At 39.7% G+C, this 14,714-nt stretch overlaps 1 protein-coding gene across 2 annotated transcripts; it reads left to right on the plus strand.

Moving 5' to 3' along the window:
* The first annotated feature begins 1,542 nt into the window (after nucleotides 1-1,542).
* On the plus strand, nucleotides 1,543-10,445 carry zgc:113279 (uncharacterized protein LOC553749 homolog). 2 transcript variants are annotated; one of them, XM_062521773.1, is made up of 10 exons: nucleotides 1,543-1,829; nucleotides 1,940-2,061; nucleotides 2,184-2,208; nucleotides 2,298-2,344; nucleotides 2,448-3,079; nucleotides 3,711-3,816; nucleotides 3,923-4,069; nucleotides 4,324-4,384; nucleotides 5,460-5,626; nucleotides 7,426-10,445. In XM_062521773.1, exons 1-10 carry the CDS (start codon nucleotides 1,757-1,759, stop codon nucleotides 7,441-7,443), a joined length of 1,398 nt encoding a protein of 465 aa, XP_062377757.1. In that variant the 5' UTR covers nucleotides 1,543-1,756; the 3' UTR covers nucleotides 7,444-10,445. The 2 variants fall into 2 exon arrangements, with proteins under 2 accessions (XP_062377757.1, XP_062377758.1); XM_062521774.1 differs by having other exon boundaries at nucleotides 1,543-1,793.
* Nucleotides 10,446-14,714: the final 4,269 nt, after the last annotated feature.

Here is a 14,714-nt window from a genome sequence, read left to right on the forward strand (position 1 = left end):
TGTATACAATCAAGCACCATGCAGTCTGCATTGATAATCGAGGTGCTTGATTGTATACACCTGTGGAAAGGGACCTGATGAAACCCATGAATACTTCTTCTTCTTCTTCTGTAGTATTGGGCGGCTGGACATGCCGGAGGACACCCAGCAACGCTTCGTCTGACATCACGTGAAAAGGGCTAATTGCACAGCTTTCAAGTCTATGCCTTTGTGTGAATCAGGTTTGAACTGACAAAGTAGAAAATTGTTACGATTCCCACTGCGCAAAGAGGGGTCTTGAATTTTCGCACCTGTTACACGGACACGAAGAAATCCGAAATGCAGACGTTTAGCTCTACACACTTTTGTCCCCTGCCTTGAAATGAATACTGTAATCAATTCGTACGTGAAGACGGCACCCTCTGATCTATGCTACCCCAGAGCTACTTACAATGCAACTTGACATAGGTAGTTAGCTTCAATTAACACCCGGATCTCCTTGTATGGGCAAAGGCGAAATTGTTGCCAGGTGTAAGTTATTCGGTATGTGTGCGCGTTCTCGTTTCTCCCCCAAATAACTCACGGTTGGAATAAAAAAGACGCGAAAAATAGCGTCTTGCACACAAAGTGAACAACCGCTTTTGATATAGACTAACAACGAGGTAAAGTTGTACTTTTTTGGATGGGAATCATGATTATTTCTGTTACATAGCGGGAGTAGGTGTGGCAGACCAAGTGAATGCAAATGTACGTATGCACCCACGTGTGAGAGCTTCCTTGTCTCGGCACGCAACGTCATTAAGAAAGCGCTTTGCCACCGCAAAGATGCACACAGTATGACTATATATATCTTAATTTGTCGAATTAGTTGAAAACACCTTTGAAAAATGTCCCCTCCACTTCCAATAAACTACTAGGCTATTCATCAAACGTCCGTCAAAAAATAAGCAAACAACGAGTATGTTATTAATTGGCCACCATAATTTAAATAACATCCATATGGTAGGCTATTAGGCAGACATTCTGCTGTGTTTTGCGAGTAAATGCAAGTAGCAAATAATAAATGGAATACAGCTCTTTGAAAAAATCGCATGGAGGTCTGATTTGAATGACAGCTAGCAGAACCAATCAGATAATGTAATTACCATTAGAATTAACTTAGCTTGGCTGTTAGCCTGGTCGGGAGCAGGCTAGCTTCCAAGTATAAATTCCCATGGTAACTTATATGTGATCTCTTCTGTGAAACCAAGTCAAGGCTATGTTCATCCAGGATAACCCAGTAAGCCTGTCTAAATCCCCTATCTTGGTTTTGTGAAATACCCCCCTGAAATGTCTGAAAGTATGTGTTCATAGGCTACGACACGTGCTATTGTTTACTCGAGATTTTCACCTCTAGAGGGGGAACTGTGAAGCTGAAACCTAACACTGCATGATAAACGTGAGAAAGAAAAAAAGGTTTTGCATAACTGAAGAGGTATTGGCTAGTACACGCCCCCAACCGGATCTAGGACAGTTTTCATCTTTCTCAACGTCACTTGTCGTTCATTTGAAGATAGACACCTATACGTGTTGTTGGCGCTTACCTGGAGATGCGCATGTGAAACAACCAAACTATAGGCTAATTTTAAATTTAAACTCACCATAAAGGAATTATGCTTGACCTGTAGGTTAAAACCCAAACGCCGTATCGAAGGAAGATACTTTTGTTGCCAACACATCGTTTTACTTCTACCTGGGAATAACTAGAACCATTGAGTCCACCTGCTACGCTCAAATCATGCGTTCGACAGCCTCATCATTGGAGGTCCGTAACGGTGAGAGTGCCCGACTCTCAGTTCCGCCATTAAATGGTAAACTTATTCTACTTTTATTGCAGTACAATTTGGTGAATCGTTTGGAAAGTGAGACATGAGGTTGACAGTTCTGCCAGCGATTAGTGAACCTACCTTTCTTTACACAGGTTCCAAACGCTCCAGGTGTAAAACTGAGGAAAGTTATCTTGGAGTCAGAGTACGCATGCCTGTCAGGGACTTGTTAAGAAACATACGCATAGCGAAGGGAATGGATCCCAAGGATATCCAGGTAGCCCATGTTGTCATTCTAGAGATCTGTCATTTTTTTCATAATGTTAATCTTGGCTGTGTTGTTGTAGTAGGCTATAATCTGCACATCTCTCTGAAATAATTTGTATTCTTTTATTGTAGAGAATGTCTGGGAAAGCATCAAAAGGTAAATATGACTAAAACGATTGATAAACTAATTTGAAATGTATTTTGCTTTGAGGACACAGTGTGATGTCACTTTTTGTTCCTACTCAGGAGACAAAAAACGAGTCAAGTCTTCAGCAGATCGAAGAAACAGTCAGGTGAATAAAAAAAACGATGATGCCACCAAAAGTTGTGAGCTCATTTTCAAACTATCTTTGGATAAGATTGGGTATATATGTTCTCTGCTTTTTTTACTTCTAGAAAAAACGTAACTCGGTGGCTCAGGAGGAATTGTCCATCATAGTGGAGGTGTTGGAGGAGGACCTCAAAAAGAGCACATCCACACACCAGCCCAATAAATTGCTTGCCTCGGCCAACAGGCCCGAGCACAATCCGCTGCCTGAAGAGTTCTTCCCCCAGACATACTTTTGTGAGCTCAGCCAGAAAACGGAGATGGTCCCATCTCCAGAGCCTCCCTCTCCTCCCGCTCCCTCCTCTCCTGACAGCTTCTTCTCCTTCCCATGTGCAGAATATCGGAAGAGCTATTCCGTCCTTGCTGACAGCTTCAGTGACTACAGTAGTGATGATTCTGAAGACTTCCGAGCAAGTCCACAGCAGTATGTCCCTGATTCCCCCAGCTCAGGGGACTACCAGTTCCCCTCGTATCATGACTCCTGTCAATCCAGCCCAGAATCCGCCTGTGACTTTGGTCTGGACTACGCTGAGGGGTCGGCGACAAGTCAGGGGTTGCACAATTTTTCTCAACAGGGTTCCTATCAGCAGAAGGAGTGGTCCAATGACTTCTTCTTCTGGAACCAACTGGAGAGGGAGGGGAACCTTCTGAAACGGTTCTCTAACAGGGAGCTGCTGGTACCTGACAGAAATGGAAAATTGTAAGTGGGCCAATAAATCATAGCCATCAGTTTTATGGAGCAACAGCTGGTGTTTGGGCTTCAAGGGTTCATTCTGCTGTATTGCAACAGTGCTAGAGCTATGGATGGTGTGTGTCACTTGGCTTATTATTGTTTGAGGGTAATATGTAGCTGACCTGCATGTTTGTGTGTGTGTGTGTGTGTGTGTGTGTGTGTGTGTGTGTTTGTTTGTTCCTCCCTGACACCCTCTTTCATACTCACTCACTCACTTGTCTTTAAAAATGTTGCTTACAGTACCTTAGAACAAAGACATGCACATGAATACATGTATGCACATAATTTACTGACCCCATTTAGAGTGAAAGGCAGGACCACAGGAGACCAATTATACTCATGAATACTACTTGGCCTAGGAGCAGTCTGGTTAGCCAGCATAATCTGACAGTCTGTCGCAAGACATCAGCTAAATGTGTCTGCTAAATGTAATGTTATCTAATATCCCACATATCTAGGAGGTTTTTTTTCTAGAAGTGTGTGTTGCTTTATCATGATATGACATCATATCAGTAGTTCATTATTATTAATTGTTATGATTAATTCATTATTATTATAACAAAAAAATATGGTTGTGCACTTATCTTCACTTCCCCAGGTTGCTTCATCGATTGGTTGAAGAGGGCAAGCGGGCACCTGTGTACATTATTGCCAAAAGAATGGCGGACCTGATGCAACTGAACGCCAAGGATCAGGAGGGGAAGGTAAAACAAGGAATAAGTAGAGAAAAAACCAGGCAAACTGTATGGCATGTAAAAGGACAACATTGACTCATTCCTCTAATGGTGTTGTGTTGTTCTTTCCCCATAGACTGCTCTCCATATGGCTGCAGAGAAAAACCAGCATGTGATGGTGGCTGACCTGATCAGTTTGGGTGCTAACATCAACGAGAGGGACCAGGGTGGAAAAACGTGCCTCCATCTCAGTGCAGAAAACGGCTATGTCAGGGTGCTAGAGGTACGAAACCCTCCTATATCCCTTTAACACCTCTATCAAATGGTCTGTGGTTTCCCATCTTACAAAGGTACACAACTCCATTCTCCTGAGGTGAAGAGTATTAGTGTGTGTGTGTTTTTTTTGTTATTGTTGTTTGTTTTGTTTTAGCCTGTGCTCAGTGAGTACATTCTCCAATGCCAGAACTGTGAAGTCATGCTTCAGTCCATGTGACTTCCTTTGCACCCAACTGACACATTGTATAATTTTCTCAACAGGTGATTAAGTATGCAATGAGAGATGGAGTGCATGTGGATTTGGAGGTTAAAGATATGAATGGTATGTAACAGTATGCTACATCTCTCATTACATCTCTCATTTGCTGGTTGACACACCCTGTGTTATTGAGGTTCTGGCTTGCTTGTGCAACTGTTATGATAAGATGCATATTACTTCCTTTTTAAGGAATTCTCTGCTCAGACTGTGTTCAGTATAGTCTGTAGTCTTATAGAGTCTTAGTAATAGGAGTATAAGTAGTAGCAGATGGTAAATCGTAAGTGGACTGCCTTCATATACTGTAGCGCTTTCCCACTCATGATTTACAATGCCTCACATTCATAAAAAAAGAAAAAAAAAAGGCTTAAATGCTCAACACCTTGATTTATTCACAACTGGTTGCTAAATCCTCCAGAGCATCAAAAACAATGTTAGAAAGGAACTAAAGGATAGCACTCACTGTTATTTTCGAAACTTTGATAATCACCCCGGGGACGTTTCGGGCAAGTCACCCTTCTTCAGCGTGGTATGGAGATCAAATAACCGTGTGCTATGCCTCACATTTACCCATTTACTCACACACTCACACACCAATGGCAGAGGCTGCCGTGCAAGGCACCAACCTGCATATAGTAGTGGTATAGTAGTAGTAGTAGTAGTAGTAGTAGTAGTAGTAGTAGTAGTAGTAATAGTCTTAGTAGTAGTAGTAGGTCTAATAGTAATAGTAGTGGTAGTAGTAGTAATAGTGGTAAAAGTGGAAATAGTCGTAGAAGTAGTAGTAATGGTAGCATAGTAATGGCAGTAGCAGAAGTACTGTAATAGTTGTGGTAATAGTTGTGGTAATAGTAGTGGTAATAGTAGTTGTAGTAGTAGTACTTGTAGTAGTAGTGATAATAGTAATAGCAGTGATGGTATTAGTAGTAGAAGTATAGTAATATAGTGCGAGCAATGATATTAGTAGTAGTAGTAATTAAGTGTTTGTAGTAGTATGTACTTGACCCAATCATTTAGTTTATCCACAGCATATAGGCTGTAAATGGTGTCTCTTGAAGCACGCTCTCTGTGTGTGTGTGTGTGTGTGTGTGTGTTCACTAATGACCTCTGACCTCTGGTGTGTCCGTCTGCTGTTGTGGTGCAGGGCTGAGCATCCTGCAGAGCGCGGTGGTGGCCCTCAGTGGCACGGTGCAGGAGGGCAGCGTTGGCAGGCTCCCGCAAGACCAGGCCCGCCTCAGCGCCCTGCGCAAGGAGCAGATGATGGAGACGCTCGAGTGTCTCCTGCAGATGGAGAGCAACGTGCACAACGTGGTGAGTCCATAGAATATACTGTACTGTACGTCTTTAGCATTGAGTCTGGTTATGGGTCTGTGTCTCGCAATGTGGTGAGTCTATAGAATATACTATACGTCTTTAGCATTCAGTCTGGTTATGGGTCTGTGTCTGAGCGATATGGAGGTGAGTTCTAGAGTAGAGTAGAGTTTGACTTTATTGTCATTGTACTGTACATAGCGTGCAAGGAAACGTGAAAGTGTTTACCAACTTTTACTCTGTGGAAAAGAGAGTTCAGCAAAAGAACTCATGAAAATAGTAAATAATTAATAATTATAAATAATAAACTGAAACTCTAAAAGGGAAAAAAAATGACATACAGTAAAACCACATACACACACACACACACACACACACACACACACAATAGCCTACATTGCACATTCAGTGTAGTTATCACTTCATTATGTAAGATCAGCTTGTGTTTCAGCAGCATTTAGTGTGGTTTACTGTAGCTCGGAGTCTGGCACGATTCCTGTGACGAAGGCCTGGTTCCTCCTAACGTTACCTTCATGGAGTTCTAGCCTTAGACTGAAAGCATAGGTGGAAATCTCCAGTGACAGAAGAATTTACTCATGACTATAGACGCAATCCCTGGACAGGAAACTGGCTAAGCGTGTCATATCAGATATTTAATCATTATCAGATTTATATCTAAGTATCAGGGCAGATTTGTGATTCCGGAAAATGTTGCAAGACCTTTGTAAGAAAGAAACAGTTGAACAATTGAAGATGTAAAGAAATGAGTCAGTTTCTGAAAAAAAAAATGTGAGTCAACAAACTTCCTGTGCAAGAGGTCTGATTGATGGTTTAATGTGAGAAAAAGCCGTGACTTGTACGAGAGATTTCCACTGCCGTTGAAAGACAGAGAGAACAAGTCTGTTCATTCCTGCTGTCACTGATATAGCATCATAGCCTCCAGTGCCACTCTAGCGTGGAGTCCCTCATGTATCATGAGCCGGCTGCACTGAGCACGCACTCGGAGTGTTCAGGCAAACGCTCCGTGAGCTGAACACTTCTGCTGCACACCTGGTGTAGCTTGGCCGTCAGCATGCACTGTATGTAGCTGTCCTCCCAATTAGAGAGAACGTGGTAGGTCTGTCTGTCCTGCAAGCATGACTGTGAACTTCAAAGGCTTCCTCGGAATTCACACACCTCACCTCAAATTTCACTTTTGGCACGCTTTCACCTTTCTGCTTTTCATTTGTTGATTGATACATGGAAACAGAATTCAACTGTCTGTTGATTTTGGAACTAAATCGGCATATATATTAAACATCCGATGTGTGGTTATGAAGTGTCAACATAGCAAACGCATGAAGTTACGTTTGTATAACATTTATTATTCTTGATAGGTTCATTATTGAATTGCCACGCCTCGTAGTACTGTGCCAAAGTCTTCTCAGGTTTTGCAGCAATATTAGAAGGAGCCTTATTTCTCACACTTTCTATTAGAGTACAACTGGTAAAATACAGGAAATGTGTACACAGTAATAAAAACAAGACACACAGGCCATCATTGTAATGGTGGCCTGAGACTTTTGAGCTGCACTGCGTTTACTTGTTTTTCTAGTGCCACGTGCCCTAAAGCATTTTACCTCTTGAGATCTTTGTGAACATTGGCTCCTTGAACCTTTTTGGAGAGCTCCTCAGAAACAGGTGGGGAGCTACAGGTAGCTTGTGAGCTACCTGTTGGAGTGTCCTGCCCTATAGAAAAGCAGTGCTCAGTGGTCCCTGCACCACACCTAGTTGAATTTTGTGTGTTTCTCTTCTTACAGGAGATCTGCATGACCTAGCTGTGGCCTGCCCGCCATCACACACCTTTTAGTTCTTATGAACTTCACATGTGTGTATGTGTGTGTGTATGTGTGAGCATCTGCAGAAAGAATGCAGTCTTGTTAACTGACGGTACATGTTTCTGAGTGAGTACAAGCTTGAACCTGTCTCAGAAGAGAGTTCAGAAGAAGAAGAAGAAGAAAAGCCAACAGTAGTTGGAAGGCCAGTTGTTTAGTTTTGTTTTTTAGAGATAGAGAGAGAGAGAGGAGTATCTTCTTCTGGACTTCATCTGGGCTTAAGGGTCAAAGTTATGTATTATGCAGCCAGAGGGTATTTGCAGAATTCTGCGATTATCACTGAGGCTGCTCATTAGCTGGTTTCTATGGAAACTTTTTCTGTTTGTTACATTTCTGTGGTACATGAAGACACACAGGTCGAGTATACTGTGTGATCTGTCTATGTTTATAAAGTTGTGTATCCCGCGCCTCCCCCCGTGTCACCGCCTTTATTCAGGTAGTGAGGTAATGTGAGGGAGTGCAGCGTGGCATGCTTATGTTTTTTTACATGTTACATTGTATTTTATTATGACTTTGTAAACCATTAATGGTGCAGTCTACAATTCCAATCCCAATATACTTTTCGTCTAAGAGAAAGAAAAGGAAACGATTCCCTAGGTCACTAATTTTTGCCACAGTAAAACTTTGAGTGCTCATTAAAATGGCCTACAGTAGGTCATCAATGGGAAAAAAAGAAAAGAATTAAGGCACTTCTGTCAAAATTGAGGCACTTCTTTATTAGATATTTGTGACACAGCTGCATGTTTCAACTTTTAATCTTCGTCAGGGCATGACTTTTTGTCAAATTGAGAACATTTCTCATCACAGTCTTCTAGTTATTAATTTTGTCTATGCCCAGAGAAGTGACTAGTGACTACATGCCGTCCTTGCTCTGTAAAAGTGACATGGACCAAGCTATAAACTATTTTAGCCAATTAGCACGTCGCTTCGCGAGCATAGAAAGGATATGTGATATGATTTGTATGCTCGTCAGAATTGCAGACTACACCTTTAATGGCGTTATTTATATTTGAATTTGGTGGAGGACCTCTGTAAGAAAGCTTGTTTAATTTTTTGAAGAACTGAGTGATAATCAATTCAGAAAATCTAAAAAAAATAGTTGTGATTTATTTCTAACTTCAGTTTGTTTGGTTTGAAGGTTTCGTGAGGCAAGTTCTAAATCTTAGTGATTTATAAGTTATGCATGTTATGTGCATTGTTTCACCTCTCTGAATACCTATCTGACTGTCTGGAGAGCACAATTTACAATCACTTAAATAGCAGGGATTTAGCACGGCAGCATTAACTTTGGGCAGCTGGTGGGGGAATGAGTAAAATTTCCCCTCTGGCTTTTTAGTTTTTCAAAAAGAAAAACTGCAGTGCTCACTAGTGCTCACGGTAATACGCTAAGCTCCTTACCTCGAGATTTTAACCACTCAACTCTGGTATGATGATGAACCTGAATTAGTTTGGTTTTAGTGGTTGTACTCTTGCATAACTTGCATAAGCAAGTTTGGCGATGAGAACTTCAAATGCAGGTCATTTTTTGTGGTTACATGCAGAACAGAGAGTTCAAGGACACTCATAACTTATATGGCAATACAAATAAAAATATAACCTAAAACAGGTTACCGTTATTTAAATGTTGCCTCTTGTTTTAGTTCATTTGTTTTCTGACTTGGATAGCTTAATACCCATCAGTTCCATAATTTTATACCTCCTGAGCTGATTTATTCCTGTCTTTGTTTATTGAATTATGTTTAAGATAGCATTTTGTACTTGCATGTGTTCCATTTCAGTATGGAGTTATCTTTATTGACTTACAAGCGATCTCACTAACGTTGAATTCCCAGTACAAAATATTATTTGTGTCATCAGAGTCAGATAGGGGAAAAAGAGAAAACGTGTAGTTGAGTTGTAAGGTATAAAATGTTGTGTAATGTAATTGTGTTTTTAAAGCTATGTTTATTAATAATCGTTAATTTTGCATGTCATAGGTCACATTTTGATATTATGATTATTATTATTATGATGATAATGACTGTATTAGTACAGACTATTTTACTTTATTTCTTATAATGTGCATGTAATGCATTTGCAATGTTGTTTAAGTACATTTTGTTTTGTGTAGTAGGTGGTGGGGATTATAGAAAATGTATACATATATGTACTGTACATATTTGACAACTGAGTAGTAGAGGGGATGAAAGTGTACTTCCCATCACACTTAATATGGAAGAAAATAGTGGAGGGAAAAGAGGTGTTCGGTTTCATATCCAATGAATAAGACTGTGAGGTGTTTAATTTTAAACACTTTAAGTTGAGTTGGGTTTAGTTTAAGTTTAAATGGATTTTATTTTTTCACATTATTGTGTCAGGGATATAATCTTATGTACAACATTAAAAGTATGTAACTTTTTGGCACGTGCCAAAAAGTTACATACATTTTTTTTTCCCAAAGAATGGGTTGTATCGCATCTCCTTTTTTATGCAATAATTTGTGACATGTTTATGATTATTTTTGATAATGTATACATAATGTCTTGGGCGTGGTACTGATATGTGATATTTTTGTGAGTGTCTCTCCTGGTCTAACTATTCTAATGGCTGTGGCCAATAGTACACACTAGGTGTGAATGTGCACCTGATCCATTATTGAGAATAGTAACCTATGCGCCCTTTTATGTGCGTATTGCGAGAGTGCACGAGATAACTTGTTTGTTGAAAGCGAAGGACTGGGAGGGGGATTCTGGTGAATTGTGCAGAGCACAAAGGCCTGTGGGACTGAGTCGGGGCAGGAGGGACTCTCTCCGCTCAGGTTGGATTTCACAACCTGCCCTGTGGTGCCTCGACCTCATGCTTGCTGTCAGCACTCTTCACTTATATATTTTGCTCCTACCTTCATCAAAAACTTTCATTATGTTATGCATGTTAAAAAAAAAAAAAATATTACAATAAAATGCATGAAAGAATAATTTCAACTGAGGTGATCATTCTTCTAATACACCAACACAGGCAAAGAAACATAAGCGCTACACGCTCTCATTCATTCAAGTATTCAGCCATCAAAGTGTCAGAGAATGTCAACGGTTTGTTTTAATCCACATTTAATCCAGACAGTGTTGAAATGATCTTATGAAGCGCTAAACGAGATCAGTAAAAGAGGAATGCATTCTGGTCGTCTTTGTGATTACCACACACGTTATGTGTGGGCAATAATTCTCATGGTACCGTGACAGGTGATGATTGTGGCCCTCGGGGCACCACCAACCCCTCTCCTTCTCACGCACAGAAAGAACCCACGGCTTCTCCGTGTCCCAAGAGATCAAAGATTTGTTGATCCCCACAGCTGTTTGCACGCAAATGGTTGTCTGACAGAAAACCGGCTCCGTAAGATTCCTCCAGAATCTTGAAAGCTAAACGCCGGCCTCAGCAGTGTTTTTACAGTCGCCTACTTTTGAGAGTGAGCAAACGATAGCGCGGTAGTAGTCTCTGTGACTAATCATGATATATCAGAAGAGAATGAGTCAGATGACGATTCATCATTTTTTACCATGAGAAAAACAAAGCAAAACAACAAAAAAAACCACTTTGATACCAGTTTCACTCACCACCCTTATCTAAATCTTCATTCTTTTGTCATTAGTGTCTTGAGGGATGAGATCAACTCAAGACTGCAGTTCACGTTCAGCTGGAGCTATTAAGATATACAGTAATTTCCCGCATATAAGCCGCATTGTGTATAAGCCGCAGGACAATGTTTTATGCAAGTTAAAAGAAACAAAACCATATTAACTCCATATTAACTGCCCCCCTGTATTAACCTCATAGCTGAAGACATTTAGCTAAATCAATGTATAAGCCGCGGCTAATAGTCGGGAATTTACGGTAGTTATGTGTTTTGTCTCAATAAACCGTAAAGTTCTGTTCACACACTGACCTTCCCATTGACACAAACACATTTACCAAAGTGATAGTAAATCGTAAAAATATCGTAAATCATAGTAAGTCTGTGAATATTATTTTCTTCTTTTTTTTACATTTTCTATTTCTGAGTTCACAGTACCACACCCAGTACCAGTTCCCAAAGCCATCAATTACCTCGTAACTCTATCACTCCCTATCTGCTTCAAAAACTTGTTTCATAACTTCTTCTTAAATAGTTCAGGCTTAATTATAGCCTCCTGTAGCAAGTAGTTGCCATTGTCAGAAAGCAGGACACTGTGTCTCTCACCCCACTGTCAATGCCCTTGCTGTGATGGCACATCAGCCTTTGGGTGGCATAGACACTACTGTATGCTCTTTTTGGAGGTTTCAATTTTTTCAAACAAGACCCTTTGTCTGTGTCCCATTAAGTCTGTGTTAGTGAGTCTTCACCAAAACAGTCCATTCATCTGACAAATGTGACATATCAAAGGTGGCTGATTAAAACTGATGTCACAAGTTTGGGAGGAGTATGCTATTGGCATGCTGACAGCAGGCTCATCCTCTAGATCAGTTGCCTATGAACTGAACCTAAAGATAAGGCACACTTTTACCACCTCTGTGAACAAATAAACCTGTTCTGTTCATGGAGGTCCTAGATCTTTTACTGAAAATTGGGAGCGAAATGCAACATGTTGCGCAAAAATATTTTTGTTCAGTAGGCTATAGGTATTGCCGATGTTCATATATTTCCTCAAGGCTACAGCCCTTTATACTGTATATATTATCTATATTCTCTATGAAGAAATAAATTGATCGTTTTGTAAGTGAACAGAAAGACAGGCCGATTCTGCACAGAATATTATTTTTACTGTGAAGCCACAGACTCTGATAGTAAGTATGCAATAGGCTACTTTAATACTACTGTGTCTGAATTTACACGTACTTGGACATACTGATATCTCAGCTCTTACTACCCTTTGAGCGCAACTCTGGGAGAGCGTAAGTATAACAGTGACTTTCAGGGAATACTTTACTGTATGATAATGAACATTTACACTATTCCTGTTCTGTAGCCTGAAATTTTGGATTATTGAAGCCATAGCCTAGAGAAACTGCTGTTGGGTTAGACACAAAGTCCTGCTTTTCTCATTGACATTCCATGAACCAGAACATGGACAATGATTGTTGCCCGAATTTCATCGTTTACAGTATTGTAACTCTTGGGACTCTTTGTCTTCCTCTTCATCCTCTTCCTCCTACCTGCCCCCCTCTTCTTGTCCCCTGCATCTCTGTTTTCTGTCCATTGTTGATATGAACATCAAACCAGCCTGTTTCAACTGAACTGACTTACAGTATATTGGTTGTCACATCACTAGACACGTGTTGTCAATTTTGAGTGGTAGTGTTCAAATGGGGACAACTGTGCTTTAATTATGTGCACTTTCTGCCTTGTTTGGTTATCAGTATTATTACACATACATCACAATGGATAATGTGTTAGAGTTGTGCAAAAAGCGTTAATGAGTTTGGTAAAATGCACTTGGGTGAAAGTAGTCTATGGTTTTGTCAAAAAAGAGAGTCATTCAATGTGTTCAGGCATTTGATAATTTGATTCAGAGAATGGGGTTTTGTGTTTTAGCAACTGTGAAAAACTGTAATTTTAAAAAAAATACACTGTACGCAAAATTGATCACACAAATGATGTGACACAATCAATATAAGATACGGTAGTTCAGAGAGTAAACAAGTTGCTGAACAGAGCAGGTCCATATATCATTAATGGACAGAAACCATCAGTGCGGCGTTCAGAGTACAGTACATTGTAGGCTGTAGACATTACTGAAATTCCTGTCTCTCCTTGTATACAGTTTTCCACAATTGCTAAAAATTTTTTTTTAAACTTTCCACCGTTTTCTCTCATCTGCATCACAAACCACCATTCACAATACTTTATGTTTAATTGACCTGGTGTCTGCCCAATAGCCATACCCATCCTGGATTTATAGTAAATGTTAAATCCACAGAGTTACGTTTTTGCTTTGTTTTGTTTTCTCATGCTTTTTAGATCCAAAATGCATTTGCTGTATTGAAATAATGACTATATGAGCCCTGAGCACTGGGCACATATTTTTTATGTAGTTTATAATGACAGTAGTTACTGTTTTCATTTCATTTTGACTGCATGCTTAGTGAGATGATCTGAAGACAATGTTTGGTTTTGAGCACATGGCGCAACTGTTTTGAGGTGATGTGTTGAGGTTTTCAGAGATTTTGTGAATGTAGTTTGCGATTTGGAGTTTGTGTTTACAGTTTTAGAAAAAGGTGGACATTTTCAAAAACTGTTTTTAACAATTGTGAAAAACTGTAATTACTGTTAGACACATTTTCAAATCTCTGTCTATTTTTCAAAACTCTACATTCAAAACCCAAAATTGATCACAGAAAATGCAGAATGCCTCGAATCTCCAACACAATTACACACAACATTAAAAATGTCATAGACAGATCTTTAAAGCAAAACATTCGCCTCACATTATCACACTTGTCATAATGTGACATTTTGGATCATGTAGCCTACAGACTGTTGCTAAAGTTGACCAAAAAGAGAAATAAAAGCATCTTTCGGAAATTGATCTCGCCATTGATATTGACATGGTTTTATTTCAGTTAGCCTAATAGCCTAATTGCATTGAGAAATTATCTTATGGAAAGTACCCCATGCCAATCTCTAGGTATGGTGTGATGATGTGGGGCTATATGCCTGGATCCATTAAATAGCTGGCTTTAAAAAAAAAAAAATCTGCCTACCTCTATGGGAATTTAACATAGGGGTGTGTATACCTATGCCCCGTGTTTTAAGAAAGAACATTTATTTATTTACAATTATTTATTCCCAAAGAAAATTGGTTTCGGGTTTTCTCCTCATTTATTAAATTAAGGCATTAACATTTAATCCTTGTTGTTCCTCTTTTTAGTCAACTTTATTATGGGTTCATAAACTGTGCACAAACTGAGCACAACTGTGTATTTCCATACAAGAGTGAAAGTCATCCATAGAGAGAAGTTGAAATACACAGTAAAAATGCAAGCAATATTCAAGCCAAAAATAGTGTGTTTTTTCTTCTTCAAATAATTGCTGTTGTGAATACAGTATTTTACAGTCAGCAAGGGAAAAAACAAAGCAATATACAGTGACCCCAGATGTACATGGATTTTTGACCGAAATGGCTGTATTTCCAAAGAAAGAAATTACTGACTAGACTACTAGGAGGCACAGAAAAAAAATGATTGATCGAATGGTAACTTGG

This window comes from Sardina pilchardus, chromosome 19 (assembly GCF_963854185.1).
Source record: "Sardina pilchardus chromosome 19, fSarPil1.1, whole genome shotgun sequence".
NCBI classification, from domain to species: Eukaryota; Metazoa; Chordata; class Actinopteri; order Clupeiformes; family Clupeidae; genus Sardina; species Sardina pilchardus.